A 23,560-nucleotide genomic window follows, 5' to 3' on the forward strand; every position below is an offset into this window, starting at 1 on the left:
GACCCGCGCGCCCGCGCGGGTTTTTATTTTTTAAATATATTTTTAAACTATTTAACGATATTTTTAGAAGTATAATTTATTTACATGTTTTTAGGTTGTTACAATCTTTGACGGACATAGGATAGTCCGACTCCTTCCCATTCTAGAAATTTATAATATCTTAATTGTACTAAAGCCTTAAAAACACAATATCCGAAAAAACGGATCATATTGTAACGGGTACTCTGATTTACCTGTCGATCTGATTTTGTAAGCAAAATATATTTTTTTTGGCACAAATGAAACATTATTATTAGATTATTCTTATTACTTTTTATAACTTGTGTAGTTTGTTTTCAAAATTGTATAACTTGTGCAATTTTTTGTTTTAGATGAATTTGGACTAATAATATATGTACCACTTGTTTTGTTGTGATTTTTTTTTTCTAAATTTTAAAACATATTGAAAATTTTAATTCAAAAAAAAATTATATGAAATGTTATTAATAATAAATTTGTTTTCTGATAATTATATTCTCTAACTATTTATATGGGACTAAACTAATTAAGATAATAATATATACAAAATAGTGTTTTTTTAATATTTAAAATTTCAGTTACGGAGTTTTAATTTTTTTCACAAAAAAACAACAACCATAAGATGCTATATAAAATATAGTATTCATTAACTTTCTTTATATAAAAAATGTAAATGTCAATTATTTACAAAATTATTATTTACAAAATTGGGCCATACACATAAACTTCCTAAATTATTTAAACATTACATTAAATCTGGCCCATATAAAAATTGTAATCAATATCCATTAGCCCAACTAATTACTCCGGGAAAGGGTTTGTTATCTAACATGCTAATAAAAAACTAAAACAATTTCATTTTTTGCTTCTTTTTTTCTCGATCTGTCGCTGCCTCTCTCTCTCTTTCTTAACTCTTTTGTCTTCTTCGTGTTCTTCAATCCTTCAAACACCTAACCCAAATACAGAATCTGAACTACTTATGATTTCATGTTCACTCTCAATCCGGATTAAATACAATCGATCTATTGTATTACAGGTTAGACTTTTAAAATTTGCTTGCTCTAATTTCATTGCAAGGGTTTGCCAGATTTTATATTGTTAAATACCATCGATCTATTGTATTATGGGTTTCGTGGTTTTTAATCTGTTTGATCTATTGTATTTGGAATGAGGTCTCCGACAAAACATCAAAAGGTTTTAGATTGTTAAATTAGTTTCTTTTTAAAATTGTTTGTTTTCTGTAGAACAGTCTTCCTTTCTATGGTCGGATGGTTACAATTTAGAATTGTAATGGAACTGTAACGAAAGCTTTAACATGAAAACTTTTACAGGTTGATGCAACATATAAAATGGAGCTTTCTTTGAAACATCATCTCCACCATGATTCATCTCCGCCATGTAACTGATTCAGACAATAAGCAGATAAGTATAAATTTTTTATGTTTGTTTATTCTGTAAAATCTCATTTATTATCCTTCTTTCTCAATTCATTGTGTTTGTTTGTTCTGTAAAATGTTTGAGAATAATTTATATGTTTTATTTGATTTATGAGGAAAACGAAGATTCAGTCCTTAATTCTAACAATTCCCTATACGCATTTGTCGTAGAGAAGAAAGACCAGACTCGAGATGACCAATTCCATATACGCATTTGTCGACCAACTGGAACAAAACAATGGTTAGTAAATTCTACTTTTTAATTTTTGATATTACGTGAATGAATTATCTATTGGTTTATTAGTTTCATTGTATTGATTTAAATTATTTGAAACGGGTTTGGGTATCTATTGAAAAAAATACATATAAGATGTGGAGTGTATACCTCTGTATTCGCTGATTTTTGCAAACCTTATCAAGCATATTATACTTTCATCATTAGCTTCTTCCACCGATTCAAATTGCTCAGCATATTTTCCCAATAAGCAACATGCCACTTCATGACCACTCAGAGAGAAACCAAAATTTATTGAAACTTAGGATACAAAATGTTGAAAAAATTTATTAAAAGCTATTACTAAAACTACCTTGTATCACGCAAACGGAAAAAAACTCTTTTCGTGTCATTTCCCTTAGCTTGGACCATAGCTACTGGTCCAAGATCAGTAACATGTCCCATGATATTTGTTTCAGTAACATCCTTTTAAGAAAACATAGTAGAATATGAGTAACTATTAGATGAGAATCGACATACATATGTATATATATTCTGTCAAAGAAAAATGTATCTTACAGTTTGGTCAACCAGGACGCACTCAAGAGTATCTCCTCCATAGCTGGTGGTTTGTTTCCAGGAATGAGGCAGTTTCAGAGTGAGACGCCATTCATCTCGGAACAGTTTGAGATTCTTAATAAGACATATTTTTCTTTCATTTGACATGTTTGCTGTGAGACCTTGATGCTAAAGTCTTTGAATGTAGTCTCAGTATATATATATAGATGGGTGATGAAATATAGGTTAAGCTGTATTTATGGCGAGGATATATGTATCAACGATATTTTTTCCTTTCTGTTAATAAATAAATCATATATATTGTAATATATGTTATTCAAACTTAGATACTATTGATCTTGTTCACGCGTAATGTTCGTTCAAATTATGGAAGTTCTATTTAATTGGTTAATACTTTTTAGAATATATTGCTATTCAATCATAGATATTTCTTAAATATCTTCATCATAAATAGTTAGGGTATATACTATTTTGTTCCTATTGATGCTTTTACGTGGGGAGAAGGTATTCATCGATCAGTTACAGTGAATAAGATCTTATAAGATAAGAATGAGATATTTAAGGTAACAATTTTTTTTTTCAAAATTCAAATCGATGGGTTATAGTAAACATGGATTTCGATGGGCTTTAGAAAAACCTGCAGACATAACAATTTAAACAAACCCTGTTTCCAAACAGATTTAATTTTTAAACTACTAATCAAGTTTCCAAACAATCTCATTTTGTACTTCAGTTTTAATAAGATAGATGACGTTGTTCCAAGTAGGAATAAACAAAATATCTGTAAATTTTGATTTGCTTCATTATTTGTTTCGGTTTGAACAAAAAAATTCAAATATTTGTTATTCTGCTAAGCAAATACTAATACACAATATCCAAAAATTTGGGTATTTGATATGTGCTCATCCCTAATTCAAAGATGACTCCAACATGAAGATATCAACAAATTTTTGGTAAAATACATGCATGTGAGTATGTATGTATTTGTATCAACATATGTTTGATTTGATTGAACTTATAAACATTGGGATGTTATTACATTTTACCAAAAAAGAACAAAAATTGGGATGTTACATTTCAATTGTAAGTTTATTGTAGCTTGTACTTGCCTCAGAAAAATATATCATAATTAGTTACAAAAAAATTGACACCGTCATATTACTGTAAAGTAGGATTAAGCACTAATCATGGTTTTTAGAAAGTGATCAACTGTTAATACTCATATGAAAACATTTTGATTATAGAAGAAAATCAATATGTAGAAAAGCTAGTGTTTTGCTTAGTATTGTATAGAAGCCGCGCGAGCGAATATCATATGATGTCGAATAAAGTTTTCAGTCACGATTTAAAGATTAAAGCATATGGTCGATACTAAAAAAAAAAAGGGAATTGTGTCTGTAATATATATGCCCACGTAATGATAATTCGAAATTTCGAAGACATGTATCTGATTTTTAATTAAAAAAAAAGTTTGGCACCTGAAGTCTTAACCCATAGTTATCTAAGCTGATATGATTCGGCCGTGCATGTAGCAAAGAGCGAAGTTTATTGCTATTTAGCAAATAGACAAACTTTTTGTGTGTTCAAAACATATTTTCTACTCTTACCAGTATCCTAACAACACACAAATGTTCCAATCACCGGGTTTGTGCACACACATCGTAATTGTATATTTAACAACTTGGAAAAAGATTTTAAGCTATAGATATATGAATTTGTTCGTGTTTGACTAATATGATTACATGACATGTGACAATATAGTCGAGTGTTTGTAAGATATATATACTGTCAAATTTTGGTATGGAATTCCCTACTTTTTCATTCTACCGAAAAAATTAAATTTGTATGAAATGAAATGGAATAATCATTTCATCAATTTAAAAAATAAAATATCATAGGATAACAGTAAAAAAAAGTTTTTGTCACAAATATAGATTTTAAGGGTTAAAATTACAAAAATGTTTCATTAAAGAGGTAAATATACACTTATACCTCTAGGGTTAACTAATCCAAATCTTAGGGTTTATAGTTGAGGGGTTGAGATTTTGGATTTTATAAAATAAAAATAAATATTAAAAATTTGAAAATAAAATTTTAAAAATAGTTTCAAAAAATATTTTTGAATCACAAAAAAAATATTAAAAAATATAAAAAAAAGTTTTAGAAAAGTTCGAATTTAAAAATATATAATCTAAAACTATATAAAAAATTATATTTTTATATTTTATTTTTTTATATATCTAGGATATTAGGGTCTTTTTACCTATTAAATAAAATATTTTGGTTATTTTCCTCTTTATGGTTTATTTTGGTGATCAAAACTTAAAAATAGCCTATTTACAAGAATTATCCATTCTAAAAAGATAAATAAAATATGAAATTCATTCCATTATAATTTTGATCATGAATGAACAGAGTATATTGTATTCATTTTCTTCATATTCCATTTCTTTTTATTATATTTATTTTTGTTTCACTAATTTTATTTTCTATATATCAGTAACAATCTTATAATTTGAGAAGTAACATTGGGAAATGCATGGTTGTAGAAAATAAAATACATTAGTAGGAATGGAAATAGTAGAGTATTCCAAAACTAATGTACCGAAAAAACATTGAATGTAAAAAAATATTTTCTAAAATTTTTAATTGAGCGTTGAATAAAAATAAATAAAAAATGTACAATTGAGCTGTAAAAATTTACAAAAAAATCAAAATTTTAACTTCAAAACAATAGATTACAATTTATTATTAAAATGACAAAACATTGTATGTAATAATTATTTTCTAAAATTTACAATTGAGTATTGGACAAAAAATAGACAATTGAGCTGTAGAATCATTTCACTGTAGTAAAATTTATCGGTTATCAATAGAATCGGTGAGAGAGATATGATGCGAGTCATGTGACTAAAATTAAGGGGAGTAAAATGAATAAAAATATTGGCCGTGAAAGACGAAAAAGGGTGTCATTTTAGGGAGACAAAACGACAAAGGCGCGTGGATAAAACCAAAAGCTTTTATAAGTAAACGACACGTTGTACAAAGGTCTTTGCGGACCACCCAGATGTTTTACCAGTTTAGTGCGTGCAAGACATATATTCCCTTTTCTACGCTCCCTATATCTTTTGTTCTCACGCGCCTTTTTCTAACGTTTTTGTACGCGTTATTTTATACTCCTTCCATTTCTAAATTGACAAAGTTTTTGATGTTTCGAAATGAAAAAACAATTTCTACCTACACAAAATTTACACTAATATGATAGAAACCATCCAATATATAAGAATGTGTATACAAAATTTATGTTAATACATATAACATGTATAAAATAAATAATAATATAGTGGCAACATCATAATCATGTTTAATTGATTTTAAACTAAGTTATGTGGTCAATCCGTGATTTATTAAACTTAATAAACTTAATGATTTATTAAGTTTAATAAACTTAATTGATTTTATTAATAAACTTAGTATTTTAATAAACTTTAACTTAATAAACTTAATAATTTATTATACTTAATAAATTTATTAAACTTAATAAACTTAATAATTTAATAAACTTAAAATTAATAAATTTACTAAGTTTATTAATAAAGGATTAATTTTATTAAGTTTACTAATTAATTTAATAAATTTATTAAGTTCGATAGATTTATTAATTTTAATAGGTTTAAGAAATTTTAAGTTTATTAAGTAAGTTTAATAAATTATTAAGTTTATTAAGTTAAAGTTAAGTTTATTAAGTAAGTTTTTATAAACTTAATGGTTTATTAAATTTATTAACAAAATCAATCTAAATGCTTACATTCTGGAACGTTCCTAGCAAAATCCAGGGATACTAGCTGTATGCAATGTTTTCGGTTTTAAGACCTGCAGAATACTCAAAGAAATTGGAACAGCTTAAATGAGCTTCTTCAACAGTTCTCCGCACCAAACAAACTCAAAGAAAGTAAACTACCTTGCCAGTTTTGATTGGAACAATAAGAGGTTCACCGACACTTGCCATAATGGTTTTATCTTCTCCGGTAAACTGGTGAACCGTGAAATGGAGACTAAGGGATTCAATTTTGTGAATAATGGGCCTCAAACGATCACTTGTTTGGGCTTTATCTTTCATAAAAATAATTATGACTAAAAAGTGTTACCCAATTGTTGGATTTTTAGTAATTAAACCCCTCAACTAAAGATGAATCGTAAAAAAAACCCTCAACTAAAAATTCTGTGAAATAAACCCTCAACTTTAGTTTCGTTAACATATGTTACCCTCCGTCTAAAAAACCGTGACGGAGGGTGACATATGTTAACGGTTTATAAGTTAAGGATTTATTTCACTGGATTTTTAGTTGAGTTTTTTTTTTACAATTCATCTTTAGTTGAGGAGTTTTATCACTAAAAGTCATTAAATATTATTAAATTATTTATTATCATTTACACATTGTTTTAGGATTTATAAGCCTTTAATAATAATTTATAAATTTTAATACATTAATATATTATAAAATTAATTTATACATCTTAAATTAATAATTTTCAGCACTACTTACAACTTAATATAACTTTGAAATATTAAATTATTTGATATTTGGCAATAGTAATATAAAAAAATTTGTGTGTTTGTATCGTCATTGTCAAATATGAAATAATTTATAGTTTCTAAGTTACATTAAGTCTTAAGTAGTGTCGAGATAATTCATCCATGAAGTCAATCTTTCTATTTAGAGTATGACGCATTTTTTTCTATTTTCATGATTTCTGTCATCCGACTCATACTTTCTCCCCCCCCCTTCCAAAATAATGCATGATTATTTTTATTCTCATTGATTTCTGAATAATTACGTTATATTTTTATTTTCTTGATCAATAATATATTTGAAACATAAAGATACAATAAATCAAGAACAATATAGGAAAATAGTAAAGTATGAGCCGGATGACGAAAATCATGAAAATAAGAAAACGTACGTCCTACTCCAAATATAAAAATGGACTTCATGGATGAATTATCCTCGACACTACTTAAGACTTAATATAACTTAGAAACTTTCAATTATTTGATATTTGACAATGACGATATAAGCACACAATTTTTTTAATATCACTATTGCCAAATATCAAATAATTTAATATTTTGAAGTTATAATAAGTTGTAAGTCATGTTGAAAATTATTAATTTAAAATGTATAAATTAATTTTATAATAGATTAACGTATTAAAAATATAAATTAGTTTTAAAGGCTTACAAATCAATCTAAAACAATGTATAAATGATAATAAATAACTTTAAAACCCTTTAATGATTTTTAGTGATAAAACCCCTCAACTATTTTTGAATCGTAAAAAAAACCCTCAACTAAGTTTTTAACATTATAAACCCTCAACTTATAAACCGTTAACATATGTCACCCTCCGTCACGGTTTTTTAGACGGAGGGTAACATATGTTAACGAAATTAAAGTTGAGGGTTTATTTCACAGAATTTTTAGTTGAGGTTTTTTTTTACGATTTATCTTTAGTTGAGGAGTTTAATTACTAAAAAACTATTACTATTTTGCTGCATTTGAAAACTAACATTCGATCTCGATCTTTAAAAAAAAAAATATAGAATTAGAACCGGTTTTTTTTTTGAACTATAATTAGAACCAACTTTACAAAACAAAGTAAATAATCAGTGATATAGAGCACAGACGCTCAAATTGACTAAGTCAATCCCAACCAAAGAACTTACTAAACCAGATATGAAGAGCTCTTTACCACTTGAACATCCGATCTCGATCTAATATAAAATGGACTTGTAATGGCACAATCTTATCAACTTCGAATCTATTTTCCAACTTACTTTCCAGAACATCTACACGTACGTGTATTGAAAGATAATAATAGTTTTAGACCAGGTGTTAACTAACTAACTAATTTAAAAACAAATAAACAGACTAAATCACATGCATGAAAATACATGAACTATGATTACTAATGCTTCACGAATTATGGTTACTGCTTCACATAATCAACAAGGTTAATGCAATTAGTGCAAACATATGGACCGGATTTTGGTGGAAAACCATCTTTGAATATAGAAACCAAAGCATCAAATGTTATACACGCTAGTAGGTCGATTCAATTAACACTAATATTCAATCACATATAGACGTGTCTCTACTACGAGTCTAAGATATTAATCTTCTAGATGAATAATTGAGCTGACTTCTGCCACATCCAAGAAGAAAAAAAAACACAACTATATTTTTCTATCGAGGTCTACGTGTTTGAGTTTTGGATTTTAAATAAAATGCGTAAAATGCAATCGAAATAAGAATGAAACTGTTTCGAGATAATCATGTGCCGCAAGCTCACGGTCAGGAATAAGACAAACTAGTTTTTGTCAATTTGTTGGCTGGTCCATGGATTCTCAAATTCATGTGAAAAATATTCATAAAGACTCCAAATCTCCAATAATCCAATCATGTATATTTTAAAAGGCAAAATATGTATTCTAGGGTTTGATTTATTTTATTTTAAAACAATATGATAGTTTGTTTTATTTTATTTTTAAACAATATGATAATTTATTTATTCCCATGATTGTATAAAGAACTAGCTTTCTTATAAATCCGTTTTCTCGTAGATCACTAATCGAAAATTTATAACAAATGTATAACTTCTTAGAAACTCCTTATTTTCTGGATGATTAAAAAGATGTTAACAAATAGACCTGATTAGCACCTATTTGTTAAAAGTGTAAACAAAAGCAAAATTACAAACTAACAGAGGATTTGGAAACTTTCTTGAAATATATACTTACATATTTAGAGCATTTCTGATTGAGAATTCTCAAACTAAATTTCTCACATAAATATATTAATAATGATTTCTTTCTATGTAAAAATATTTATATTCAATTAAAAAGATCACAAAAATCATGAGAATTCTATCTTAAAAATATATTAATAATGATTTATTTCTATGCATAGCCAAATGTGAAGATACTTACCATTTGTATAATTTTCACCTCGTGGATCTACAAAAAAAAGTTTCCCAATAAATAAACAATGGATTAACTCAAAATAAAAATCAAATAAAAGGTGGATATAGAAGAAAATAGGAACAATGGATCTGACTCACGGAATCGACTCTGTAATGGTCTTCTCAGATTCTCAAGTTCTGATCAACACGATCAAACGAAAGGAAATGAAGCTAGAGATCTATGGAAGTCTTCATGATATCTACCTCCTATCCCTTTCATTTAAGTCAATCATGTTTAATTTTATTCCTAGAACAGCTAATGCTAGAGCTGACTCTGTTGCCAAACAGGCATTATGGGCCTTAAACCAAGTTTAAAATTTAATGAAATTCAGTTTGAACAAAAAAAAAAAGGAATTAATGTGATGTGAGCATTCGCTTTTAATAACTTCTCTACTCCTCCCTCCTCTTTGGCCAACAGAGTAGCCACCACCACCACCCTTCCTTTAGATTTATATCTATCTCGATCGTGCCCACCAGCTCGCTCACTCTCTTAATCCCTACCCACAATCTCCACTTCCAATTTCGCATAGAGGAAACACGCAAAGGTGGGCCCCTCTGCATTGTAAGAAACCTCATAGTAGTAGTCAAAGTCAAGCCCCACACACACGGCATACACACACACAAAAAGACGTTCCTTATTTTCACATCGTCTCCATTGGTACTAGTCAGACTCAGACAGACATTAACGTGACTCTTCTTTCTCTCTAGAAACCCAGAAATCATTCTTGCTTCTCAGCTTTTTTTCATTTCATTAACTTTGAAAGACACTGAAGAAAAAAACATCGCGACAATCCAGAGAATTGGCGAAGAGGGCTGCTTGAGTTTCTTCGATCCAATTCCCTTTTCTTTTACTCAGGTAAAAAGTCAAATTGAATGAACGATGACGAAAGTTTTATCCTTTTTACTGTACCACTTCTTGTTTTGTTTTGTTCAGAGCATAATCATCTGTCATCCTAAGTAAAATTAAAATTACGCAAAATCCTCAAATGTTTCTCTTGAGCTTGAACACTCAATCAAAGTCTTACCCTTTTTTTTATCTCTCTCATTAAATTAATGGGCACATCTAAAGTTTCAACCTTTTTCTCTGCTTGTCAATTCGTGTAGGGTTCTTCTTCTTTAGCTTTTAGGTATGAGGTTAGGTAACATATTTTAAAAACCTTCCAGCAAAATCAGCTTCGTAGCTTGATGTCCTCTTTGTAGTAGAGTTGCTAGCTTAAAGCTTAGATCTTTTCTTATTCTCTTCATTTTTGGTGGGCTTTGATTTAGCATAAGAGAGCTAACGATGGGGAGTGTTACTCCTCCTGGTGATGTTCACAAGGATGATCTTGAGCTTGAAGATGAGAATCTACCTGGGGAAAATGGTTTACTGAGGTCAGAGAGCTTGTTGACTCACAAAAGAGAGCAATGTAGTTTAGTTTCAAGGAGCGGAAAGTGGCTACAGATCGTTAAAAACGGTCCCAGAGGTTCGTTATCTCGCGCCACTAGCTTCGTGCTCGATTACAACATCCCAAGGCATTTGCTGTCATTGGACGAGAAGTATCTCCGTCGCTGCCTCGACCTGATTAACATCACTGCCTTTAACTCAGCTAGTCACAGCCTTTCCATGAATCTTGTTGGACCAAATATGAGTTTTGATTCACCTGTGATGATGATGATCCCCAAAGAAGATGTTGCTCGCCTTGTCTTTGATCTTCCTTTGGTAGATGATTCAGGCAATGCAGTGATTAGTCCTGCAATCACAGGTTGCAAGAGGGTTACACACATGGTTGTTGATAAACCTTTGTTATGTGATGATGTTGTCTCTTTATCAAGCACAAACTCAAGGAGTTCTTCTTCATGTTGGTCTCCGTCTTCAACGGTTTCTCAAGGAACACTTCAGTTCACTATGAAAGACAACAAGACTCCTCATTTTGTTTTCTCTTTGGATGGTCAGAAAGAGATCTACGTAGCTAGCTTAACCACTAGTAGTCCTGGACCGAGTTTTGACCGTAGTTCGAAAGACTATTCGTATCTGATCCATTTGAAGAAAGGCCACAGGTCTGAATTGGTTGGTAAACTTAAGGTATCAACATTGTTCTCTGTCTCATCCACTAATCAAAAGGTCGTAGAGAGACAGTTTGTTCTATTCAGTAGTGGTGTGAATCCACAGTTACCAAGCCTTATCAAGAAAAGTAGAGGATTGTCTAAGAAAGTCGCTCATGCGATTAGAAGCACCACACGAGCAGCTTCTTTAAGGCAAAGAAGTAGTATCTCAAGATTCAGTAGAACAAGTTCAGTAGCGGATTCTTGTTCTTGGGAGCCGTTTCATGAACCAGCCGTGAGTTTACTAGATGACAACCTTCCACCAAATCTTGAAACCTTAGCTGTTGTTGTGAGGGAACAGTATGATGAGGAAGAGAAAGTTGGAGGAGGAGGGGGATGGGGCATGAAGTTTCTCAAGAAAGCTCCCTTGGCTCGAACCAAGCATTCAACGAGCATAGATGTTGTGATTCCTTCAGGGATTCACGGAGGGCCGAGAAGCAGAAACGGTGGTGGTGGTCCTTCGAGCTTGGTTGAGAGATGGAAGTCTGGAGGAAGCTGTGATTGCTCTGGATGGGACCTTGGTTGTCCCTTGACCGTCTTTAAAGGCCAAAGTGAAGAAGGTCAATGCAATTTTTTTGAGCTCTTCTCAGAGGTAATAACATTCAAGCCATTACAAGATTCATTCTTTTGGCCATGTTGGTTTGTTTGATTCTTTTTGTGTTGTTTCAGGGATCAAAGCAGGGGGTTCCTCCTGGAGTGAGGATCATGAGTGTACGAGATGGTCTTTACTTTGTCCATTTTCAAGCGAATATATCTGTTTTACAATCTTTTTCAATAGCTTTGGCATACATTCATAGCCAGAGCCAGAGACTCAGGCCATGGTCGTCAGGGAAGTGTTTGTAGAGAAGCTTAGCTAGCTAAAGAGAGAGGATTGCACAGAGTAAAGATAGGCAAAAACTCAGCCTTGGTAATTTTGGCAGGTTCTTGAGTTGCATAATATGTTTTATACTTTTATTCATATATTTTTAGTTTATTCGTTTACTATTATATATTTTTTTAAATAGAAAATGCTTCTTTACTTGAAATCACATGCATGTTTGGTAAATGCTGACTTTCGATTTTGATATTTATGATATTCTGGTTTTATATACTTTGTTTTGTCAATTATCTTCAGTTTTATACAATGAGGTCAACTATCAAAACTTATAATCCATTGTAATCCACAGCTTTCTCTGAAAATATTGCAAACTATAATCCACTGTACATTTTCGTCTGCCATATTGATGAAAATCTTATTTATTTGATCAACAAATTTTACACAACAATATTGTAAAGAACACAAAGTTTTCTTCCACTTACACTTTTGTTTATTTGTTTTTTTTTCATAACCAAGATCGAGGGCATAATTATAGTAGGCTTTTTTTTTTTACAAAGAAATTATAGTAGGCTACAAATACATTTATACATGCTTATTCAAACAGAAGATAATAAACTAACTCTTAGTCTTGCTTGCGAGAATTGGCTTTCTCTTTGTTCTGTTTAGCACAATATTCAAATAAACTTCCATCAAAGCAACGTCTCACAGCTTCTTTAGACACAAAACCTTCTTCGTCCTTTGCAAGAATATATAGTAGTAGCCATTCAACTTTGTTCGAAACCCTGCCATAATCAATACACAAAACCGGCCAATTTAAATGGATTATACCGGATTATAATCAAATAAGAGACGTCTGCAGATATATTTAACTAAGAACCAATAACGTTTTTTTGGCACTTACCATCCAAAAGGATCGATTGCCATTCGGTTTCCCTCGGTTAAGTTCCAAAGCTCTTTAAATGATAATTTATCCGAAACTGTTAACGCGTATTTGCTAAATATGTTCTCGAGATTAGCCGGGACAAACCTACAATCACCATTTTACAAACTGAGTATCACGGAAACTATATATACTGTACGTTTGAAATGATTTTTGAGTATATTTTATGTGTTTGAGTGAATGTTACCTTCCTTCGGTATCATAGGTGCTTGAATCACTCCCATGCTTGGCTTTGTGTATGTTATCGATATAAACAGGCAATAATGGTGATGGCAACCAACTCTGTTTACATTTTTACCATTCACAACATAGTAAATGGACATATCCATTAGATGACACAAAACCAAAAATTATGACAAAAATACCAAACAAAGAGACAAATATTTAAAATAGCATTAATTAAAAAGTAAATGACTAAATTACTTCAAATGCTAAACCATTACTCTAACATCACCCCTTAAATATTAAACCACAAACTGATAAACACTAAACTCAATCCTAAATGTAAAATGAAAAAGTTTTTCTTGTAACTAACTATATTTTTAATTTGTAAAAAATTATTCTATGTGCTACTATTTTGAAACAAAAATATATTTTACTCCTATCTTAAAGTATTACTATATCAATCTTTTTTTTTTGCTTTTTTGTTGTTTGTATTTATATATCAATCATAGAAATAGATAATAATTAAAACTAAATTTAAAGGGTTTAATTAGGATTTGTTTTCCATACCGGAAGTGTAACATAGCTAAACGCTAGGTTTACGATTAAGCTCCAAAAGATACAGGAGATTGGGTTGAAACCAAGGTCACGGAGTCCTGCAAAAAAAATTTTATAATGATAAATAAATGGATACGTTACGAAAAAGACACATTGGAAATAAATAATTGATTCTTATTTTCTGACCTTTTTAAAACACACACATATATAATGAAAAATTAATTACCTGCATAAGTCTCCCAAGGATATACGATCCCATCGCCGTTTTGGTCGAAGAAAGCAACATGTTGTTGCATAACACTCATGCCTTTGCTGTCATAACCTTCTGTTCCATTCGGATGCTCTGTATCTGGAGCTACTAATGCTCTAGCCAAATCTGATTTTCATTTTTTTTACCGTTGGATTTATATGTATACAATGTCTATTATTTTTATTCTTTAACATGGATAGTGTGACCAATGGTTACTTACATGGTTTAGATAATGTTTCCTCCAAGTCGTTCCGTACTTTTCTCTGACCGGTCACCGGAGCTAACGGCGCCGTCGTGGCAAAAGCCTCTGACTCTTCTCCCATTCTCTCTTCAGTAAGTGTTAATAATTGAAGATGCTCTCAGTTTCTTATTTTTGCAAAAGCTGTAACAGTGTGATCATTTGGTTTCCGTCGTGGTCCTTTTATAAGTAAAACGATATAACGAGGATGATGTGATAAGGAAAACAAAATAATGGACATGTGTCGTGACATTTGTGGTTTAAATTCACTATATATATTTCAGTATACAAAAGATAATAAGTTAGCATGACGACATCTAATACGGTCCATGCATTCACGTGGCGATTCTCAGTTTGCTGAAATAAATCCACGTTTTAGTCACGAGAGGTCCGAAAAAAAAACAAAAAAAAATCACGGAGAGGTCGGTAGATTACATATAAAAGGGATTCCATTCTATCATAACAATATTACGAACAATAATTCACCCAAAAAAAATCTCGAGTGATTATCATCCTATTCTTCTTAGCACAATACAATATACAAATGGGCTTCCTTTCCATCACAGCAATCTCTTATAAGTTGTCTGGACAAAAATAATCCTTGTCTCATTCACAAGAAATCTTGAGCAATTAACCAATCAACTATTATCTACTTACTGACCGGTTTAGTTTACCCTCCTTTTATCGGTTAAAATTACTGTAGAAAAGTTATTCAAATGACATTGGGTGAATGGTAGAAAACAATTGGAGTATATGCAAATTCTTAGTGGCTTGTTTTCCTTCGATTCTTAATCTAATCTAAAGCACCGGCTTCCTCTGCTTTAGGTGAGGGCCTTACAAGAGCATATAAAGAATATATATGATCATAATTTACAGGACAAGTTTTAGTAATCAAAATCATGCGTTGAATAACTAAGTACTTGTGTATAAAAAGGTCAAAAGGATCGTGTATTTATAACTTTTTGTTTGTTGTCTTTTATCTTTTGTTATTATGTGAGTCTGATCTTAGGCATAAGTGGGGTTTGTTTGTATGTATGTGTAATTGAATCACTGGAGGTGGAGTAGAAGGTAAATTCTAAATTTGCAATCAAAGCAATCATATAACGTATGATATGAAGACATATATACCTGTCATTCTGTCGGCTCATTAAAGCTGTGGACTGTGGTACGATACACTCTGATTCGCACCGTCACATAAATGACAAAGAAGGAATCTAGTAGTACTAATGTTTTTTTATCGGGATCATAAATCTGAATCTTAGGAAACAGTTCTAATCTATTCATATGAAAGCTTAGATTCCAATCATCTTCTTTTAGTTGGTCAATAGATTCCATCTCACATAATCAAACCGTTAAATTGATATGGTAACGAGCTTCATATCCACAGGTCTTGATTAATTGAACTAAAAAGTGCTTACTAACATATGGTATATATCACCCCCACGTACTAATTCATTACCGTCCTTTTTGGGGTAAAAGTTCATTATCATTCTTTATCATGCTTAGAGTAAAAGAGTGGTCATTCTAGGGTCATATTAACATAAATTAGATTTTCTTATTATTAATATATATATAAGATTTTCTTATTATTAATTTTATGCACAAAATATAAAACAATAAAATTAAACTTTTGGATGTTTATAACAACAACAACCCGTTGAACTTTTGGATTTACCACTGACTTTCTTTAATAATTACACAAAGTGCTAGTCACAATAAAATCATTATTTTGTTCTATAAGTTTTAATTTAAATTTTGTCAACTGTTAATGAAAAAATCAAACCATATTAAATGATAGGCTGAGCTTACAACTGTAATTAAAATAAACATAAGTTGTGCTAATAAGTCAACGGCCGCATTAACTACCATGTCCCAAAACAAAGCTTTAATCTAATCTGCAAAAAGCCTCAGCCGTTGATTCTATTTAACGAACTTCTCTTTCTCCTTCTCTCAGATCTCATTTCTCGAGAAAAATAGCTTTTTTTTTCTCTCCGTCGTCTTCTACCGGAGAGAAAACACCGCCGCCGCCACTGACTACGTAAGTAATGCTAATCTCGATCTCAATTTCGATCTGGGTGTACTATTGATCGTTGACTTCTGCCTTTTTGTGTAATTAGGGTTTATTAGGATCAAGCTCAAACCTTGAAACCAAACCGTTAAGATCCAAATCGTGTTACTTGATTGTGGGTTTCAGGTGGATTGTGTTTGACATGGATTAGGAAAGAAAAAGGAGGAATCTTTATCTTCTCCAGATTGTTTTGGATTTTGGGTATACTTTCCATATCTCTGCTGTGGTGGATCTGTGTTATGGATACGACTCGTGGAGAGGCTAAAGAGGCCAACGGATTTGAGAATCATAAGGCTATTGTTGAGGAGGAGGAAGAAGAAAGTGAGTCACAGTGTTTGTTGCCTCCTCCTAGGAAAGGAGGGATGTCTAGGAGTACTGATAAGGTTAAGAGGACTGTGCAGTGGACTGATAACAAAGGAGACAATCTTGCTGAGGTTTTGGTTTATGAACCAAGGTAAAGCTATTATCACAAGGAACACAACTAGTCTCTGTTGATTGTTTTGTTTCCTTCAGCTTGTGAACTTGTTTGTTTAGACTGCCCTTAACAAGTTGCCTTTTTTGTTTTAGTAATGGTTTCGATAGATAAAGTTCTTTTTGATAGTCCATATTGTTAGTTCCTTTGTTTATAAGTCCAGTTGAGTAGTTATCTCTGTTCAGGAACTTACTCTCTTGCATTGTTGTTTGTTCTGTTTGGGAACTGAAAAAGAATTTATTTGACTTTTATCACCATTTTATGCTTTTCAGTGAAGTAAGCGATTCAGATGACGATGATTCAGATGCTTGCATCTGCACCATTATGTAATCCTCAAAACCTGCATTCAATCACCACTAACATGGAGTTTTTAACAATGAGCTCGTCCTTGTATCTGGCTTCTTTTCAGCAACCAGTATTTGTGAGAGGATAAGCGAGTGGACATTACAATCATGAAGTTTCAGATTCTTTTTGCTCAGGACTTCTGACAAGAAGCCAGTCCAAAAGAGGGATTGTCACATATAAGTTACAGGAGTGAGAGAGTATATAGATTATAGATTACTGCTGTATTGATCAATAGAGGCTGATCTTTTGAGTGTTGTTTGATTCTGACAGGTTTTGATTGTAAACTATGTCTTTCTGCAACATACAGGCTAATTAAATTGTAAAGCAAATACAGCAATTTTAGTTGTTTTCCCAAAGATGAACAAACCTCCATAGACACACATAAAGAATCAGTATTATCCACTGGGTTCAATACCGTGGTTTCTTACCGATAACCGAAGATACATTGCTTACTTCTCCTTGTCCCTCTTCATCATCACTGCAGTAAGTCTCATATCTTGATGGTAGAGTTGGTTCAAAGGTTTGTACATTCAAATCAAATCTGACTCTCTTCCTCCTCTTCTCTTTGTCCCTTTCTTCTTCTCCTAATCTGCATCCACCTCACACCTGAGGCATTACCAGAAAAACAGCCATTGACCATTGTTAAATGATCAGATCTCTTTCACATGTTTCTACAAGAGATTCATAGACATGAGCTGCTAAAACCGGTTTTGGTTTGGCTTTATAATCTGGAGTAAACTTTTTCATTTCATAAAAGATAGAAGGAAGATTTACTCTACTTCCACTGTTTTTTCTCATCTTTTATAGTAAAACGAACTAAAATAATTTTCACTTGATTGATGAAATGAAATAATTTTCACCTATTTTATTTTACTCTAACAGTCACACCCATCTCTTTATTGAAGACTACCACTAATGATGCTCTCATCAACATTCAAATTTTTTTACTATTTGCAAATGCACACTTTGCAATAGTCTTTTTTTTTTCTTCTTTTGTTTCATAATTTGGATCGACTACATACAAAAGCAAAATCAAGTAAATTTTTTATTTTTTATTTTATATTTGATTGACATCCATATATGACTGATATCCTCGATCGATAAACGTTATAGTATAATAGGCCTCAAGTGAAACCTAAATCAGTTAAAGAAAATATTGGCCCTTAATTTTAACTATAAGGGACAGCTGAAATTAACAACCCTAAGAATCTATAAATTTTGATAGCTACATTGTGTTGCTTCATGAGCTTCAGCCTAAGATCATGTCTTGCGTATGCATCATACTTGGACAGCCAATGGAAAGTAGTAAAAATTAACAAGATCATTCATGTCTTGCGTATTTTGACACCACCCTCCATACTTATTCGTTTCTGGTTTGAATCTTTTTCTACTCGCCTAGATATTATTAGCATTAACAAAACTATAACAATGTTTTTTTTTGTTTTAACACAAAACTATAACAATGATTTGCTTTTAAGTTTATGCTTCATTCAAGTGTCTTTTGAACATGTTTATATAGAACATCTATTTGATATAAACACAATAATAATAATAAAAAAAAACTAATTTCTCTATTCTATCACATCAAAGATAAAACCATTGCTGCAATTGAGTGTAGTGACATAAATTGATAAGATGGCAACAAAATGATTGAACAATTTTCTTCTCAAACTACTAGGCGTACTGATCGATGTTCATTTTCACTCATGCTTTAGACATATCACGTGCGATTCCACATTCTCGATCAAATCGTTTGTGCAGTATGTCAAATGTACTGTTTAGGTTATGAATGGGAGGCAGGAGAAAGGCAGATCATCTGCTGTTGCAGGAGAACTGCACTTGAATCACCCATTCACTATTTTCTGTTTTTAAAATTTATTTGGCAGGAGAACTGCAAGCAGTTCAGAATTTTTTGTCTTTTTCTGTGAAAAAGCAGATCTCCCACATGCAGTTCTGTCCACTACTATTTGGTGATGTTCTCCCACTTTTTTTCTTTTTTGACCAATAAATGATTTTATTACAAATTATTAATATATTTAATAATCTTCTATAATCTTTTATATTTAATACTAACCATATTTAAACTACAATATTATACATTTACATAATTAAAAATTCACATATCATATAAAAAGAGAGATAAGTAGACAATGAGATGTTTTTTTTAATAGAAAATAAAAATATTTGGTTAATTACTAATATTTTCATTTTTTTAATTTTAAATTTTAGTAACATAACTTTAGTGAAATATTTATTGTTATTTACGTATTGTATTTGTATATTATGTATATTATTGTTATTTTTATTATTTAAATATATAATATATTTTTAAATTGCTTTTATCATTATAAATTGTAATTAATGTTTTCAAAATCGGACCAGAGACGGTAGATCAAACTGGTCAGACCGTGACTTATTTTTTCGACTTGTTTCTGGTTGTGTTAAAAACCGGATTTGAGTTATACCGGTAAATCCAAATCAAAAACCGGTCAAACATGCTAAAATCGTGATCTGATTCGATATTAAAAGCTGGTTTTTAATTAAGTTAAAAATTATAATTTTATAAAAATCATAAAAATTTCATACGTTTTCTAATAACCATTTAAATAAATTGAGTTTGTCATTTTTATATCATTTTATTTTGATATCATTTTAGATTCTAACAATGATAAAATTGCATGAGAATATTTTTGTAGCTGTACTTATATATATATATATATACATATATATATATATATAATTAATTAATTTAATGTAAAATTTAAATTTAAAATATGGTTGGACCAATTCAACCGTTGTTCTGCCTTTCTCCCACATGATCTGCTTGATCTGCATGATCTGTTCTTAATCTGCTTGATCTGCATGTTCTGCTTGATCTGCACCGCTTGAACTGCTTTTACCATTCGAACCCTTAGTTCCACGTTAGAACCATCTCTTGAATGAGAGGTGATATTGACCATCCGATTCTCACCATTAGTCTCACGGTACACCGTCCGATATTTTAGCTCAATTTTATTGCATCACTCCAGCTTCGAGTAACCAACCCAAGTAAAATATCTTCTTTTACGCTTGTAAGGTTTTATAAAAATAAGTATATATATACCTTTAACGGAATTATAATAAAAGTATTAGTAATAATACAAAATTAAGTGGGTATTTAATTTTAAAATATCTTTTTTCTTTTTTTCAGTGAATTTTTCGATTTTGAGAATAACATTTTTGTTATATTACTTGAATTTTTTTAAAGGAAATAAAATAAAAAAAGTTAATATTGAAAAGTCTTCTATTTTTTTTTTTTGGTTAAGCTGATCTCTTTCACTCTCTTTAACCCAATTGGCTACTTACCACTTTCCAAATCTGTTTTTTTTTCTCCTTTCTCTCGATTTCACAAACTCAAACCCTAATTTTCTCTCGACACTCAAATTTTCACAGCTCCTTTCCTCTTTCTTCACCGGGGGAGGGAGATGGAATCAGATCAGGGGAAGCTGTTTATCGGCGGGATTTCATGGGACACTGACGAGAATCTCCTGAAGGAGTACTTCGCCAATTACGGCGAGGTTTTGCAGGTGACGGTGATGCGAGAGAAAGCTACAGGTCGTCCTCGAGGATTCGGATTCGTCGCATTCTCCGATCCAGCTGTCATTGATAGGGTTCTTCAGGAGAAGCACCATATCGATAATAGAGATGTAAAGCTCAAAACTTTCTTTGATTAAACTCGAATTCGTACTTGTGTCTGAAATGGGTTTGTTTAGTTTTTGAATCTTGATGTAAAAGTTTCATGCTTTGATCTTGTTGTCGTGGGTTTAGCTAAGGTCTCGAATTTGCACTTTCTCTGAATTGAGTTTCTCTAGTTTTTGAGAGTTATTAGTAATTGCCACTCTCCCCTGATTCATTTGGCGTTAAAGTTTCATGCTTTGATCTTGTTTGATGTGGTTTTGTACTTTTTGTGACATCATGTTTTAGGTTGATGTGAAGAGAGCAATGTCTAGAGAAGAGCAGAGTCCTGGTGGGAGACCAGGGGGTTTTAATGCTTCTAGGAGTTTTGATAGCGGCGCTAGCGTTCGTACCAAGAAGATATTTGTCGGAGGTTTGCCTCCCGCTTTAACATCAGACGAGTTTCGGGCCTACTTCGAGACTTACGGCCCTGTTAGCGATGCGGTCATTATGATTGACCAGGCAACACAGCGTCCTAGAGGGTTTGGTTTTGTTTCATTTGACTCGGAGGATTCTGTTGACCTTGTTTTGCACAAGACTTTCCACGATATGAATGGTAAACAAGTAGAGGTCAAAAGAGCTCTTCCTAAAGATGCTAATCCTGGAATAGCTGGGGGTGGTCGCGGTGGCTCTGGAGGTTTCCCCGGATATGGTGGTGGTTCTGGTGGAAGTTGCTATGAGGGTGGTCGTGTTGATTCGAGTAGTAGATACATGCCGCCTCAAAACGTTGGAAGTGGTTACCCTCCTTATGGTGCTTCTGGGTATGGTACTGGTTATGGTTATGGCAGCAACGGTGTTGGTTACGGCGGTTTTGGAGGGTACGGGAATCCAGCTGGTGCGCCATACGGGAATCCAGCTGGTGTCCCTGGAGCTGGGTTTGGAAGTGGTCCAAGAAGTTCATGGGGAGGACAAGCTCCAACGGGTTACAGTAATGTGGGATATGGAAATGCTGCTGCTCCGTGGGTTGGTGGTTCGGGTCCCGGTTCAGCAGTGATGAGTCAAGGAGGAGGTGCGTCTGCAGGTTATGGCAGTAGTCAAGGTTATGGCTATGGTGGAAATGATGCGTCTTATGGGGCTCCATCTGGTTATGGTGCAGTTGGTGGACGGCCTGGAAGTATGCCTAACAGCCATGGCGGTGGCTATGCCGATGGTTCAGATGGCTCTGGAGGCTATGGGAATCTGAATCACCAAGGGAATGGGCAAGCTGGTTATGGTGGAGGTTATGGAAATGTTAGGCAAGCTCAGCAACAGTGATTGGAGGAATAAAAAATACTGCAGTGTGGTTTTATTCCTGACCTCTGAAACCTCCACTTCTGGGGCGGTTTGGCGAGGAGGTCTACGCTATCTGTTTTGTTAGTTTTTAATAAGTTGTGTTCAGGCACACTTGATGCTGAGTCGTACTTAGTATTTCCTATGAAGCTGTAGTTTTTTTTGTATGTTTGCGTGCTTATTTTATGTTTCTCTATCCTAGTGTTTTGTGTTTAACAGTAACTCCTCCAGATTATCATTATTCATATTTCTTCCCTGCATTCATTTTTTTTTTAAATACTCCTTTGAAGATTCTTACTTTGCTTTCTCTTCTGTTTTGGTGAACATTTCTGCTTCGTACGCAGCGGTATCTGAGAAAGTGTTTGTTAGAACAAGAGCTGCAATAAAGCACTTGTGTTGTTACAGGAGGAGATACAATAATGTATGTCAAGAAGTTTGCATAGGGGAGATAAGAGAAGGGAAACTTCATAGTCACAAGATCCATGGGAAGTCTACAAATTGGATCAACGTTGTTCCCTTAAGAGCTATGGCCTTCCTCCTATAAGCTGTAAACGATTTAAATAAAAGGAGATCTTTAGGATAACACACCTCTTTCCTTCTTGTGGGCAGACCGAGTAACAAAAAATGGCGCTGATCAATGCAGAAGGTATAGAAAGCAATTATGTAACTAAGTCTCTCAAGACATTGTCAATGGTTTTGCTGGAATCTAGGATCTAAGAACAGCTACAATTAAAGTCTAGTATACAAATTTATGGGTGCAATTTGCAAAATTGGATAACACAACAGTCAACAAACCTTTGTTCTGTACTTTTGGATTTGCCACTAAACTCGCTTCCTACTTCTCTAAAAAGGCCACTTCTACTCTGTTTCACACTACTATCAAGTATGTGAATGCTTGAAAACTGTCATGAAAATCCAATTCTTTATAAAAAATGGTTGATCAATGTTGACAAGAGATGAAATCTTCTTCTTTTTTTATTATAATGAGATCCCTATCTTTTTTCTCTTGTCACCTCTTTATATCTAATCTCTTTATATTGAAAAAGAGATTAGATATCAAGATCATATCTCAAATGATAATGATGAAAATACATTAATAAAATGAAAAAAAACCGGGTCAGTAAAAAAATGAAATTTGTCTGGAAAAAAACCACATATTCATTAGCTAACTAAAATTCCCGTTCTCTCATCCTTTCTTTTTGAATATTTGGCGAATAAGCCTTAAAAATATTACCAAGTTATATGCATCATGGTTTTTGTGAGAAAAAAATGAAGAAATACAAAAAGTTATATGCATCATGCTACCAATATCTACTGAAAATGATTTTTGTAAATTCTATACCATCAACTTGGTTAGCCAAATCGTTTTAACAAG

General features: G+C 32.1%; 4 protein-coding genes and 2 long non-coding RNA genes across 10 annotated transcripts; 4 read left to right on the forward strand and 2 right to left on the reverse strand.

Annotated features, from left to right (window-relative positions):
* Positions 1-2,586, forward strand: LOC103857482. The gene is made up of 3 exons (XR_631012.3): positions 1-1,054; positions 1,350-1,695; positions 2,263-2,586. It is a non-coding gene; the product is annotated as an uncharacterized LOC103857482 (long non-coding RNA).
* Positions 2,587-9,881: 7,295 nt separating this feature from the next.
* LOC103857484 lies at positions 9,882-12,440 on the forward strand. Its single transcript, XM_009134673.3, has 3 exons — positions 9,882-10,126; positions 10,537-11,944; positions 12,022-12,440. The coding sequence occupies exons 2-3, from the start codon at positions 10,553-10,555 to the stop codon at positions 12,193-12,195; spliced, it is 1,566 nt and encodes a 521-aa protein (XP_009132921.2). The 5' UTR covers positions 9,882-10,126; positions 10,537-10,552; the 3' UTR covers positions 12,196-12,440.
* Positions 12,441-12,577: 137 nt separating this feature from the next.
* On the reverse strand, positions 12,578-14,567 carry LOC103857486 (probable peroxygenase 3). Its single transcript, XM_009134674.3, has 6 exons — positions 14,300-14,567; positions 14,056-14,205; positions 13,842-13,927; positions 13,297-13,391; positions 13,071-13,196; positions 12,578-12,951 (listed from the first exon to the last, which is right to left on the reverse strand). The coding sequence occupies exons 1-6, from the start codon at positions 14,400-14,402 to the stop codon at positions 12,792-12,794; spliced, it is 720 nt and encodes a 239-aa protein (XP_009132922.1). The 5' UTR covers positions 14,403-14,567; the 3' UTR covers positions 12,578-12,791.
* A 1,632-nt stretch (positions 14,568-16,199) lies between these two features.
* Positions 16,200-17,564, forward strand: LOC103857487. Of its 4 annotated transcripts, none has more exons than XM_009134675.3 (4): positions 16,200-16,355; positions 16,435-16,839; positions 17,130-17,183; positions 17,267-17,564. In XM_009134675.3, the coding sequence occupies exons 2-4, from the start codon at positions 16,625-16,627 to the stop codon at positions 17,280-17,282; spliced, it is 285 nt and encodes a 94-aa protein (XP_009132923.1). In that variant the 5' UTR covers positions 16,200-16,355; positions 16,435-16,624; the 3' UTR covers positions 17,283-17,564. The 4 variants fall into 4 exon arrangements, with proteins under 4 accessions (XP_009132923.1, XP_009132924.1, XP_009132925.1 ...); XM_009134676.3 differs by having other exon boundaries at positions 16,512-16,839; XM_009134677.3 differs by having other exon boundaries at positions 16,202-16,355; positions 17,130-17,564.
* Positions 17,565-20,526: 2,962 nt separating this feature from the next.
* LOC103857488 (heterogeneous nuclear ribonucleoprotein 1) lies at positions 20,527-22,449 on the forward strand. Of its 2 annotated transcripts, XM_033288208.1 has the most exons (3): positions 20,527-20,888; positions 21,166-22,213; positions 22,250-22,449. In XM_033288208.1, exons 1-2 carry the CDS (start codon positions 20,667-20,669, stop codon positions 22,168-22,170), a joined length of 1,227 nt encoding a protein of 408 aa, XP_033144099.1. In that variant the 5' UTR covers positions 20,527-20,666; the 3' UTR covers positions 22,171-22,213; positions 22,250-22,449. The 2 variants fall into 2 exon arrangements, with proteins under 2 accessions (XP_033144099.1, XP_009132928.1); XM_009134680.3 differs by having other exon boundaries at positions 21,166-22,445.
* An 11-nt stretch (positions 22,450-22,460) lies between these two features.
* Positions 22,461-23,363, reverse strand: LOC117132851. The gene is made up of 2 exons (XR_004456504.1): positions 22,797-23,363; positions 22,461-22,716 (listed from the first exon to the last, which is right to left on the reverse strand). It is a non-coding gene; the product is annotated as an uncharacterized LOC117132851 (long non-coding RNA).
* Between the last annotated feature and the right edge of the window lie 197 nt (positions 23,364-23,560).

Source organism: Brassica rapa, chromosome A03, assembly GCF_000309985.2.
Source record: "Brassica rapa cultivar Chiifu-401-42 chromosome A03, CAAS_Brap_v3.01, whole genome shotgun sequence".
NCBI lineage: Eukaryota > Viridiplantae > Streptophyta > Magnoliopsida > Brassicales > Brassicaceae > Brassica > Brassica rapa.

Coding starts and splice junctions, on each gene's coding strand:
- LOC103857484 (XM_009134673.3), top strand. CDS start 10,553: ATGGGGAGTGTTACTCCTCCTGGTGATGTTCACAAGGATGATCTTGAG. Junction 11,945..12,021: donor TTTTTGAGCTCTTCTCAGAG/GTAATAACATTC, acceptor GTGTTGTTTCAG/GGATCAAAGCAGGGGGTTCC.
- LOC103857486 (XM_009134674.3), bottom strand. CDS start 14,402: ATGGGAGAAGAGTCAGAGGCTTTTGCCACGACGGCGCCGTTAGCTCCG. Junction 13,928..14,055: donor TCCTTGGGAGACTTATGCAG/GTAATTAATTTT, acceptor TTTTTTTTGCAG/GACTCCGTGACCTTGGTTTC. Junction 13,392..13,841: donor TTAGCTATGTTACACTTCCG/GTATGGAAAACA, acceptor AAATGTAAACAG/AGTTGGTTGCCATCACCATT.
- LOC103857487 (XM_009134675.3), top strand. CDS start 16,625: ATGGATACGACTCGTGGAGAGGCTAAAGAGGCCAACGGATTTGAGAAT. Junction 16,840..17,129: donor GTTTTGGTTTATGAACCAAG/GTAAAGCTATTA, acceptor TATGCTTTTCAG/TGAAGTAAGCGATTCAGATG.
- LOC103857488 (XM_033288208.1), top strand. CDS start 20,667: ATGGAATCAGATCAGGGGAAGCTGTTTATCGGCGGGATTTCATGGGAC. Junction 20,889..21,165: donor ACCATATCGATAATAGAGAT/GTAAAGCTCAAA, acceptor ATCATGTTTTAG/GTTGATGTGAAGAGAGCAAT.